Source organism: Jatropha curcas, chromosome 3 (genome assembly GCF_041381405.1).
Source record: "Jatropha curcas cultivar XTBG-Jc1 chromosome 3, XTBG_Jcur_1.0, whole genome shotgun sequence".
NCBI classification, from domain to species: Eukaryota; Viridiplantae; Streptophyta; class Magnoliopsida; order Malpighiales; family Euphorbiaceae; genus Jatropha; species Jatropha curcas.
This window is the reverse complement of record NC_143153.1, coordinates 9,716,108-9,729,860: the sequence shown is the minus strand read 5'-3', so window position 1 is coordinate 9,729,860 and position 13,753 is coordinate 9,716,108. Positions and strand designations below refer to the sequence as shown.

At 30.6% G+C, this 13,753-nt stretch overlaps 1 protein-coding gene across 1 annotated transcript; it reads left to right on the top strand.

Annotated features, from left to right (window-relative positions):
* The first annotated feature begins 8,782 nt into the window (after window positions 1–8,782).
* On the top strand, window positions 8,783–13,576 carry LOC149497515 (beta-bisabolene synthase-like). Its single transcript, XM_089719200.1, is given in 9 exon segments — window positions 8,783–8,896; window positions 9,589–9,780; window positions 9,783–9,852; window positions 11,424–11,658; window positions 11,696–11,827; window positions 12,419–12,637; window positions 12,724–12,862; window positions 12,954–13,202; window positions 13,277–13,576. Coding segments are annotated over 9 exon segments (1,650 nt in total).
* Window positions 13,577–13,753: the final 177 nt, after the last annotated feature.

Sequence of the window (13,753 nt, the reverse complement as noted above, 5' to 3'; positions counted from 1 at the left end):
GTGAATTAATTTTATTTTTACTTTCATAATTTATAAAAACAAACTTTTGAAGATCACTCACTCTATATATTGATGATGTGAATTATAAATAAAAAATCATGGACCATTTCCATTTATCACTTCATGAAACACATAAACAAATAAATTTTGATTAACTTTTTGCCAAGAGATTAAAAAATGCGAATACAATATTGCAGAGTTTACTATATTCTGTATTAGCATCAGCAAGTGGAGATGTAATATCTGGTTTAGCCTTGAAAGCTTCCGAGCACTTCTGCGATCCAGTCATGGCAGCAGTAACCCATTTTGTAAGATCACCGTAAGCTTTAGAATCGAGGGCAGCAGCTGAGTCCTTAAGCTTTTCGGTCACACCTTCATAAGCCTTAGAGCATTCTACCAACACTTCCTTAACGTTTGGATCTGAAGCCGTTTCCTGCAATTCAGAAGAAAGCTTGACTAGTTCAGTTCCATTGGTAGATAACACGTTGAGTGCATCTTTTGTCAAGCCTTCCAGATCGGTAGCCGAAGATGATTCTAAAGCTGTTGTGCATAGGTCTTTAAATAAGGTTTTCTCACAAGATTGGGTTACAAATTCCGAGGCTTGGTGACTTGTGGAAATCATAGCAAGAAATAGAGCAAAGTAAAAGAATTTTGAAGACATGGTGGTTATGAGATTTTTCTTTCTTTTTTTTTTTTTTTCTCTTGGAACTTTTTTTTTTCCCTGGAAATATTTTGGTTTTCTTCTTTTATATATAGTAATACAAATGAAATTAGGTTTACATGTTTTGAGTTTTTTGTAACTATTTTCTATTTTTGGTTAACTTGTTAGAGAAATAAAAGGAGAAGTTGAATTATAAATTTACACGAGTGGTTTACCACTGGCCAAATGCCTAATGGCTATGGAAAATAGAAACAGGAGATTTAGGTTGAATTTGAGACCAATTCAATTGAGCACAGGGGCAGAGCTCTTTGGTGGCTGAAAGGGCTCTAGCCACTCCAAGAAATTAAAAAAAAAAAAAAAAAAATCTTTATGAAAAGTTACATTTTAATTTTTAAAAATAGAGAAAAATTATGTTTGTTTACTCTTACCTCAAGAGTGAAGGAGTTAAGCTTATCCTAATTGTTTTTTGGATTTTATTTAACTAATTCAGGTCTTAATTTAGGTGTGTTGAGAAAGCCTATCGACTTGAATTAGATTCCTGAATTACTTAAACTTTTTCTCAATTTTCTCTTTTTAATAATATTAAGAAATTTATTTTCTGATAAAAAAAATTTTGTTTGTGATTGAAATTTCCTCGGGGGTTCTGCAAATTTACTTTTCCATTTCTTTCTAATTTGTTGTGAAAATACAAATAAAATTAAGTTTGCCTATTTCTGTAAACTTCTTATTGGGAAAAGTGGCAGACTAAAAAAAATAAAAAAATAAAAAAATTAAATTTACAAAATTAAAAAATAAAGTGGATCAACATATGACAATGAGGATTCACAAAATTAAATTTAATAGATCAATTTAAGAAAGAACATTGGACCAATTATTAGCACAATATCGGTTTTTTTTTTTTTTTTTTTTTTTGGTATTTTGGTATTCCAAACTATATATTCAACCACAATTCATTGTAGAAATATAGAATGAATTATTTTACTTAATTGTTTTACTCCATTCATTTCTCTAAATTGCGATATTTCTTTCTTCATTTCATTTTTTTCCTTGTTTTTGTTGATTTTATTTTGAAATATAAAAGAAAAATATAAGATATCTTTTGGGATTTTTTTTTTTAAAAGAACAGATGTAAGAAAAAACTATTTAGAAAGATATCATTTCATTAAACTATTAAAATTGTCTTATTTTAATTTTTTTTATAAGTAATTACTGTCAAATACGCTTTTATTAAATAGAAATCTATCTATTCAAATGCTTAAATAATCATAAAAATATAGCTTAAGTAATAGAATAAAAATAAGTGTGGAACGGGAATTGGATAGCTTAAGTAAGATCAAAATTTTTTTGTGGAGGTTGATATCGGGTTGTATTCCTGTGCTTGTTAATTTGCAAAAACGAAGGGTCCCTGTTGGTGTAATATGCCCTTTATGTGGTTATCATGAGGAGACTGAGCTGCACGTAATTTGGCAATGCTTGGTGGCGGAAGCAGTATGGTGAAACTCTGAGGTTGGGTGGTGGAGTGGGCCTTTATCAGTGAAAAGCTGGGTTGTGGAACTCTTAGCCAGATGTCGTCAGGAATACGTGAATACTTGCTTTCTAATTGCATGGGAATTGTGGTATAACAGAAATCAAAATATTTGGGCTCATAAAGGGGTTGATGCAGCTGGCATACAGAGACAAGTTAGCTTGGCGCAGCAGGAGTAGTTGGCTGCAAAAATGGGTTTACGTCAGCAAGCTCGGAATGTATATATAACCAAATGGCAGCTTCCTGCAGTTGGCAATTTTAAACTCAACGTTGACGCTGCTTGGGACTTAAACACGAGAAAGGCAGGTTTCGAATGGATTTTGCGTGATGATATGGGTAGGTGTATTGGTGGAAAGTGTTGTCCCGTTTCTAGTATGGCAGGCCCAACTATGGCAGAGCTTATTGGTGTAAGAGAAGCTCTAAGTTGGCTAAAGGACAAAGGATGGCTTATGCGAGTGGGATGGAATGTGATTGTTTAATGGTAACACATGCTAGCGAACAACCTGTGTTGGATAATTCTTATTTGGGTATTTTGATTCTTGACTGTCGAACTCTTATTAATGAGTTCACTCAGTTAGTTGTTCGTTTTGTCAAAAAATTAGCCAATCAGTGTGTTCACTTTTTAACTCGAGCTGCTGTTTTTATGTCTGATTATTTAGAGTGAGGTCCATCCCTCTAAGTATTATTTGTGATCTAAATTTTGATTCTTCTAATACATAAACATTTGCATTTTTCAAAAAAAAAAAAAAAAGTAATAAAATAAAAATAATGATACATCAATAATAGCTTCTAAGATATCTAAAGACTACTTTTAGAGAAGGGTTAATTGTGTCTAGGGTTTTTTTCCTTAGAGATTGAATGTGAGAATTAAGGTTATATATATAAATATTGCATTTCTTTACTCTAAATTAGCGTCTGGACAGAAAAACTATCTATTCATATTTTGGATTGTACGTCAAATATGTGTACAATTTTTTTTTTTTTTGACTTTCACTACAGAAAAAGCGCGTTATTGCAACCGATTTTTGCGACCGATTTGCGACCTATGGACAAACAGTCGCTAATTGCAGCCCTAAAAATTTCCGCGAGTTTGTTTTTCAGTTTGCGACCACTGTACTACGGATTTGCGACTGATTTTGCAACCGATTAGCGACTACCTTTTATTCCGTCGCAACATTGTGCGCTTCAAAATTAGAAATAAGTTCGGAGACCGATTGGCGACTGAATTGCGACCGACACATTTAGTCTCAAATCGGTCGCAATTTTATTGCGAAGTAAAACGACTTCACAGAGTTAAAATTTGCGACCGATATTAATGAAATTTTTCGGTTGCAAAATTTCGGGCTTTAAACGCCAGACGCCCTCCTTCTTCTTTCTTCTTTTTTCTTTCTTCTCCTCCTCCTCTCCTGTCCTCCGTTCGCAGCACCGCTCTAGCTCTTCCTGACGCCGCTCCAGCCCGCCTGACTCTGAAGCGTGGAAACATTTTGATAACATTCATCCTGTGTTTGCTGCTGATATGAGAAACGTGAGATTGGGCTTTGTACTGATGGGTTTCAGCCGTTTGGCCAATCAGGACAACAATATTCATCATGGCCAGTCATTGTCACACCAATAATCTACCACCATCAATGTGTATGAAAGATGAATATATGTTTTTGTGTGTTATTGTTCCTGGCCCTACTAATCCGAAACATAAAATTGATGTGTTTCTGCAGCCTTTAATTGCCGAACTTAATTATTTATGGGAATATGGGGTTGAAACATTCGATATTTCAACCAATCAGAATTTCATAATGCGAGCTGCTTTGCTTTGGACCATCAGTGATTTTCCAGCATTTGGAATGTTATCTGGGTGGAGTACGGCAGGAAAATTTGTTACTCGGTATAGTTATTTTCATATTGCTTTACCATAGGTTTGAACTTAACTTTAAAACAGATAAAAGAAAATAATGTTGGAATTTAGCATGCACATACAAATTCAGGAAAATGCAAATGAACTATAATTTTGACAAAAACACATATTTTTAGACTCAATCTACAATTTGCCCATATTTCACCATTTTTGACAAAAAAAACTCATCATCTTATATATAAACTTACAAAATACCCGTTTTCTAACTTGATAAGAGGCGTCTTCTACAAACAGAGTTAAAAGTGAATGAGTAAGGCGAATTATTTATTCCTCTTATCTCTTTGTGCCATATGATACCTTTGCCGACTTCTCAGTTCTTTCATATTTCAACTTTTTCATGTCTGTATCCCTAAAACCTAAGAAATAAAAAATCAAACAAGAAGAACTATTATATTACTCAACTAATAGAGCATTAAAAATTTTAACTTTTTCTTTTTATTTTTATTTTTTCTATATATATTCATGCTCTAAATATAATAAAACTTCAAATATGACAAAAATAAATAATTACTAAAATAACGCAGAACATAAAAGTGAATAAAATTAAAAAGGTAGCTACTCTATATTCTGGAGAAACAGCTTCACATCTCAAAGAAAGTACGGTTCTACAAAAAATAGATAACGATTTCTATATTGCTCATGATCCACTCCAAGAAGAAGAAGAAGAAGAAAATGGAGTCAATTGCATTTGCCTTGACAGAACTGAGTCTATGAAGCTACTTGTTGCTATTGTGCTACTGCCATCGAGAGAGAGAGATAGAGAGAAGATAAACAATAAATCAATAATAGCAATAGTGAAAGAAAGAATGTGAAAATCTCTAAATTATTGAAATTTGGCAAATTAGAACTAGTTTGAAGAGATTCCTAAATGGCTAAATTTATAAAAATAACCTGAATTTTGTGACTTGTTGTAAAATCACCCTAATTTTGACCTTTGTACCTCAAACACCCCAGTTTACAAACTTAGATATGTTCTCACCCTTTTCAAATTGGAGCTACGGTTTTAAATAAAATAATATAAATGTGAAACTCACTACATAACCTTGGGTTAACCTAACCCAAGGCTTGAAACACGCCGTTTTGACTAACCAAATTTGCCCATCTCTTCCAAACTTTCATCTCCCTCCTTCGATCTCCACTGTAACGCTATTATTCTTCCTTTGGTTTCTCTGTCCTCTATAGCTTCTTCCTTTAATGCGTTAAATAACTCATAGTCAGTTATTTCCTTTGCATCTATACATATACGTACCCTCAATTCCAAAGTCCCCACTCATTTTTCCAATTATCTAGTTTTTGCTCAAATTATTCAAAAAATCAACAAAATGCCATTGTTATAGAAGTAAATGAAGAGGCGATGGTAACTCTGCAATCTTTCTATATATTCTTTTACACAATACAAGCAGCCAAATATTGTGCCTTCTTTTACCCTTTTCAATGTGCAATTATCATCAAATAAAAGATTAGTTGTTTGATTATAATTGGATTTGCATATATACAAATTGAACATGGTTGGACTTGATAATTTTAACTATTATTATGATCGTTGTTAAAGAAACAATGAGTCTATGCTTAATAACCATTGGATCTTTATAGTCAATGATGATGTTATTCACGCTTCACTTTACAGTGAAGATCAATGGAGGTTTGGGAGAGAGAAAGTGATGGGTATTTGTGGCTAGTCAAAGCAGGGCACTTTGCAAGTTTTGGGTTAGGTTAACCCAAGGTTATGTAGTGGGTCCGATATTTATATTATTTTATTTAAAACCCTAACCCCAATTTGAAAATAGGCTGATAATATATCTAAATTTGTAAACTGAGGTACCCGAGGTACAAAGGTCAAATTATGGTGATCTTATAATAAGTCACAAAGTTCATGATATTTTTATAGGTTTAGCCTTCTTGAAATGTCCCATTTCTTCATTGATTTTGTTCAGCAAAACATCCTTCTCCCTTCGTTTTTGCTGTATATGACTGCTAACCAATTTGGGGGATTTTGGGATTTATAGACTGTAGACTCCCCCTCTCTCCCAACATCCTTTAATCAAGTTAACAATAAAAAATAAAAAATTAATATTTATTTTTTCATTAATCGTGTGTAGCACACGCGAACTAGTCAAGCAATGAAAGGAGTAATTTGTAAGTTTATGTCTAAGGTGGTGAGATTTTTGTGAAAAAAGGTGAAAATATGGGAAAATTGTATATTGAGTACAGATCGAAGAAAATAATGTTGAAATTTATTATGCACAAATTCAGAAAAAAGCAAATGAACTATCAAATGACAAAAAGACATTTTTTAACATGTTCAACTATTGGCATATGTGGATATATGCACATATACTCAAAAGGGATTTGATATACCTACCTTATTGTTGGATGTTGATGCCTCATTCTAGTAGCTTCCTCCTCTAGCCTTTTAGACTATGTTTGGTTTGATGTAATGCAATATTATGTAATCAAATATATAATACAATGAAAAATGTAATGGAATTAAATATAATCAAGATTCTCTTACTATGTTTAGTAATGGAGTTAAAAACAATTTATGGCATGTAATCACCATTCCATTTTTATTTTTGTTTGTAAATATATAATGTAATTAGCACACCGCAACCGCAACTGCGATCACCATCACTCCACCTCCACCACCACCACAACTACCACTCTACCACCATCACTAGCACCACATTATTATTAATAATAAAAGAAATATTTGAACCAAAAGTTGTTCATTATATCAAACCATTGTAGACTATTTAGACCTATAAACTATTTGGACTAGAAAATTTAAAAAATAAACTAAAAAAATATAATATCATAAAATAAAAGTTAAAATCATTGAAAATTAATTTTTTAACACAATTTTATATATTTTCGTTGAATAAATTAAATTACAATATAAAATTATGGTATTTTCATCTTTTTAGTGATTTTTCATTTCATTTTTTCTATTCGTATAATACAAAATAATAATTCATAACGATGTGGTGGTAGTAGAGCGGTGGTGGTGGTAGTGATTATGATGATAGGTGACAATAGAGCGATGGTTGCAGTGGTGGTTGCGGTGATGGTAGTAGTAGAGTGACGGTTATGGTTACAGTGGTAGGTGGCATAGAGTGGTGGTTAGTGGTGGTGCAGCAGTGGAGTGATTATTGTAGTTGAGAATAGAGATAGATTTTGACGAATGTGATGGATTTTACATAGATTTTTGATGTAATAAATATTACATTAATTAAAGTAACAAAGATTATATGTAATCTCAATTACATTACAATGTTAAAGAAAAAGTATAACCAAACAAATATAATCAATCATGTAATGTAATTCCTCTACATAGTTGATTACAACATACCAAACATAGTCTTAAAGCAAATTATTAATAGTTTGGTGGTTTCTTGAGCATTTTTAATTTTTATTTTCCAATATAAAAAATATAATGTTTCTTTTTTATTTGGTCAAGAAACTGCCACTCCCAATATATAGTGGTTTCTTAAGGATTTTCATTTTCTCAATGAAGTAAGAACGAAAACATTTTAACAAATGGTAGTAACCAATTTTTGTAAAATAACACTATTCGATATTTTTGAATATCATTCTCGTACGTATAAATAAGAAAACCAATCAAACATATAGATTGGCTAGTAATATAATGCAAGGTATTTATTGTATAAAATATAAAATAAATATCTTTTATTACATTATACTTAAATTCCATTATGGTGTACCCAATATGGCGTTAGAGATTGGCCAGTGGATGGAAAGCTTTATGTATATATCCAAGCAATATATTTTTCAAAGAGACGATCAAGTAAGTTTTGGCCAATTGGATAATGATAGATCAGGCCATTGAACCTGACTTTTTCCTTAATTTTTCCATTAAAATATTATAATGTGAAATGGTATGTTTCTTAAGGTTTTTTACGTAGAAATGTGAAATGACAAATCATAATATTTCTCTCTCTTCCTTTTCTCAGACTCTTTTTCTTTCCCTCATCATAATCATCCCTCACCTAAGCCCTCACTTTATTTTTATTTAATCATCAACAATAGGCATGATCATAATTTCAGAATCGCCGGTTCCAATTATAAAAAAAGTGGAGCTGAAATCGAACCGTTTTTAGGCAGTTTCTCAAACAGTTTTGGAACTATCAATTCTGGTTTAATTCCGATTTGAAATTGAAATTGGTTAATTTATTTCAATTTTTTAAAAATTCTTTTTTAGATTTTTATTTTCATCATGAAATTTTATTTTCTGTCTTTTAATTGTATTTTATTTAGTTGATTGATAAAAAATAAAAAAAACTTTCTTTTTGGATGGAGAGATCATTTAGTTGGACGAACATTAAATTTATGAATTATATAATTAGTTCTCTAAAATAAATAGATGAAGTAATGAATTTGATAATAATTTAGAGACTAAAAAGTACTTTACCCTTTAAAACTTATTTTTTTTTATTAGATTATTGTATGGAACTAAATATGCAACAAGAAATTTCCAATAAAAACAAGTTATTGGCATATTTTACTCTTTTTATCTACCGAGCTGTCAACTACTTATTGAGCAAGGAATTGCTTATTTTTCTTTCTATATAAACAGCTCTTGATTTATGAGTTAAGCATATTGAAGAGAGACTCTTCTTATTCTCTCCTTCTAGTATATCTCTCTAGAGTTTGTGCAGTTACAACAATGGCTCTACAAGCTGTTCTGTCATTTCCTCTTGCTACAAGTAGGCGCTTTGCAAATTATGAGTCTACTGTTTGGGACTATGATCTTCTTCAGTCACTTCCCAGTAAACACTCTGTATGTTATACTTCATCTTCCTTTGGTTTAATATATTTAAATATTATCTTATACATAAATCATAAATCTACTTACTATCAGGTATGTGTGACTGTTCATTCCAAATGTTATTTATAAAAACTCTAAGGTGAGAGGACTTAGAACTCGATACCTCTCACTCCTCTCATAAGTTACAAGATCAACCTGACTACATATGATCTGACATCTACAGATTACAGCCAAAGTGAATATGCGGATGGTAGCACATATTCCAGGTTGAGCAAATAACAAATGATTATGTGACATCTACAGATGATAACCAAATTGAATATTCCAGGCTGAGCAAATAACAGATGAATATCTGAATTCTGACATACTTGGCTAACCAGCCAAAGTGAAGATCTGACATCTACAGATTAAAAAGTATATTGCATGGATTGACATGCTTTATAATAATAATTTATTAAAGATTATAGCCAAGGTATTCTGCTTTATAATAACATCTACAGATCATCGATGCATAAAGTTAAAAGATAAAAGATAAAGAGTTGATAAAGAACAATATAATAATTGAGAGCAAAATGTATCATTTACAAAATATCAAAACAAATTGTTTCAAAAATTTAGCACAACAACTTGAATGTTTTTGTGATTAACACTTTGGTGTTCATCATTTCATAGGTTGAATACTCACAATATTTGCATTTTTGCAGGAAGAGAAACCTACCAAGCAGGTTGAGAAACTGAAAAATGAAGTGAAGAGTCTTATTAATAGAGAGATGGAGCCATTAGCCAAGCTTGAGCTCATTGATGAAGTTCAAAGGCTAGGCTTGAAGTACCAATTTGAGTTGGAGATTAAGGATGCACTTAATGCTGTCTATTCAAATACTAATAATGTTGGCCATACGATGATGATCTTTATGCTACTGCACTTCGTTTTAGGTTATTTAGACAGCATGGGTATCATGCACCCGAAGGTACCACCAATTCAACTATTTGTCATTTATATACTTTCCACATTTTCTAATTTTGGTTGTAGTCTACAGATAACAGGATGCTGAACTGACAAACCTTTTTCTTTCCTATAAATTGGTAAAAATCGAATAGATCAATAAATATCAAACCACTAAGAAGACTCTATTTGGCAACAACTTTTGAGGGAGGGTTTAGAGTTTTTAACTACGTCAAAATACTGTTTTTGTAAATTGTCGTTAGGTAGTATATAAAATAGCTATTAGTGTATAAGATGACGCTTTTTTTAAAATGTTAATCTATCTAACCTTTAACGTTTCCATTTTTTGATTGAAATGTTTTTGACAATTATGTCCTTAATTAACTTATATTATCCTTAATTAATTTATATTAACATTAGTTTAAAGTCTTTCTTTCCAATGGTTGCTATGGTACTGCAAGTCTGCAATTAAGTTAAAAAATTACATTTATTTTACTCAAAAATTTAAACAAAATAATTTAATAATGAATTAATAGAGGAATATGTGAGGAAATTGTATTATCATTTTAGAAATGATAATAATTTCAATTTATATAATTTACTATAAATTGACATTTTTTTGATAGAAAAATAATAACACGTTGTATAAATTCTCTCTTTTTTTATAATGATTTCACTTCTATAATCATAAGTTAAAATTCTCTCCTAATATTTAAATGTCCCTTTTGTCATTTTATATTCAACAGCTCATTAAATATCATTTGTATCGAACACTTTTACTCTAAATAGTTGTATTGCCGAACAGGCCCTAAGTCTAGTGATGCTAATAATAGCCATTAGAAACCTTCTGCTTGTTTGAATAATGTTAATTTGTTTTACGTTTTAATCTTTTTTCATTATATAAATTATTTATGCAAAAATGAACGAAATGGATACTAAGGGTTTATTCAGTTGTAGAAAACTGGAGTAATTTTTTAGAATAATTTTCCAAGAAAACTAAAATACAGAGTTTTGTGTTTAAATTAGTTAGTTTTCTAAATGGAAAACAATTTAAGTTGTTTTTCAGAGTTTTCCTTTATAATAAAAGACATATTTTCCAACTATTTTCTACTTTTAAAAATGTTATTTTCATAATTAAAATTATAATATATGTAAATAATTTTTTCTATAAAATTTTTTCATTTGAATAAATAAAAATATTTAAATAAAATAAAAATTTATATTATGCTTTAATAAATAATTAATTTTATTATTGCAAATACATTATACCCTTTATTTTTAAAAAAATTACAAAATGATAGAAAATGATATTATTATTATAAATAATCAATAATAAAAATTCAAAAAATTTTACATAAAAAATTTCTAAATTTATTTTATATTATGAAAGTTATGAATAATGTTTGTAAAGTTAAATTAAAATATGAATTTTTATTGTTATCAAGTAAACATATTTTCCATTTTGTGTTTTCTAGTTTTCATTTTCTAAGAAAAATGTTTTCTTAGAAAACAAAAAATAGAAAACAGAAAACTGTTTTCAAACATCTTTTTTTGAAACTGTAACATTCTCATTTGTATTTAATTTTATTTGGGTAGATGTATTTGAGAGGTTCAAAGATGAGAAAGGTGAATTCAAGGCATCACTTTGTGAGGATGTGAAAGGATTGTTGAGTATGTACGAGGCTTCTTTCTTTGGGTTTGAAGGTGAAAGTAACATAGATGAGGCCAAGATCTTTAGTACCAAAAGTTTGATGGCTCTGAAAACATCTACATCTGGAAGTTTTGGCAGAAAAATAGAGCATGCTTTGGATATGCCAATCCATTGGCGGCTGTGCTTTGGATATGCCAATCCATTGGCGGCTGAATAGGATGGAGGCTAGATGGTTTATCGATGCATTTGAACAAAAGCAACACATGAATCCTACTTTGCTTCAACTTGCTAAATTGGATTTCAACATGGTTCAATCTATTTATCAAAAAGAAGTTGGCAAATTGGCAAGGTATAATTTTTATTTTCAATCTTGTGTAGTTTAATAGTAGCACTTTGCTTTTTTTTTTTTTTTTTTTTTTTTTTTTTTTTCAAGAAAGGTGATAAAAAATATTATAAAAAAGGTAAATTGAAAAATATTTAGCATATAGGGTTGGTTTTTATTGATTAGGAAAAAAATCGGGGTAAAATTGAATTAAAGAATAATGTTTTGGAATTAAAGAACATTTTGATGGATTGTGATAAATGAAAAAAAAAAAAAAACAACCTTTTCCACGTTAGACGTGGCTGATTTGATGATATTCAAAATTATTTAATTAAGGTAGTAGTTGATAAAATCATTCAACGCTTAATTAAAATTTCTAATACCTAATAGTCTTAAATCGTTCGATAGCATTTACGGAAAATATCATTTCAGCTGAAAATGATAACTTAATAATTCTAACAACATGGAGGACGTTTTGTACGCTGAATTGCCCATTTTTATTCTAGGACGGTTTCACAAAATTCATTTGTTTTCCAATAGTATGATGATATTTAGCCCGATGATGACATTTAGCCAAATTTTTGTGTGATTAATTTAATTAATAGGACAAAATTTCAGGTGGTGGGCTGTGGATTTGGGATTAAATAAAATAAACTTTGCTCGAGACAGGCTGGTGGAGCACTACTTTTGGTGTTGTGGTTTGGCTTTTGAGCCAAAATTTGAATCTTTCAGAGAAATGGGAACAAAAATTATATGTTTAATTACACACATAGATGATGTCTATGATGTTTATGGTTCACTAGAAGAATTGGAACTTCTCACAGATTTTGCAGAGAGGTAACAGGTGTTTAACATCAAATTGCAAACATTTCTATTTGGGTCAAGTTTTTTGTCTTCTAATGTTCATTTTGTTGAAATTCTAGATGGGACATTACTGGGATTGACAAGCTTCCTGATATGATCAAAACAATCTTGCTCGCGATGTATAATACCACCAATGAAATTGGCTATTGGACTATGAAAGAGAAAGGCTTCAATATTATTCCATATTTAAGAAAAGAGGTTAAACATTGTGTTTAACATAGTGTTTAAATGCCTATAAAGCTTAACTCAAACATGTAGTTTTTTTTTTTTTTTGTCCTTTTAATTGCAGTGGGCAAAACTCTGTAAGGCCTACCTTACAGAAGCAAAGTGGTACCATAAAGGATACAAACCAAGATTTGAAGAGTATCTAGATAATGCAGTTATTTCAATAGGAGCACTCTTCCTGTTATTTTGTTCATATTTTCTTACTGCTGAGAAAATAACCATGGAGGCCTTGGACTACATTGACAAACTTCCGACTATCATGCATTGCTCTTCCTTAATTGTTCGTCTCAGTAATGATTTGGGAACTTCAATGGTAAGAAATATGACCTTACTTATGATCTTACTTGTTGACAATTGATGCAATTTTGTTATTTGTTTAATGGTCAGTATGAATTGGCAAGAGGACATAATTTGAAGGCAGTCCAATGTTATATGAACGAAAGAGGAGTTTTAGAAGAAGTTGGGCGCCAACATATGAGTGATATAGTCCATAAAACATGGAAGACGATGAATGAGGCTATGGTTGGTGATTATCCCTTCTCAGAACCTTTTCTTAGTGCGAGTCCAAATGGCGCCAGAATTGCTCAATTCTTTTACCATTATGGAGACGGGCATGGCGCCCCAGGCAGTGAAACCAAGGGCCACCTTATGCCATTATTGTTGCAACCTATACCAGTTATAAGTTAGAATTAATTATTAAAGTTTTTTAAGATAATATATAATGTAATGCCCTAATATGAACTCATGTATTCCTTCATCCTTATCATAATTTTCACTTAATGTGTGGTTAATATAATATTTAGAATAATAATTTTTCAACTACTTAATATGTATTAAATTCATATAATTTAAGAAGTTTGAGTA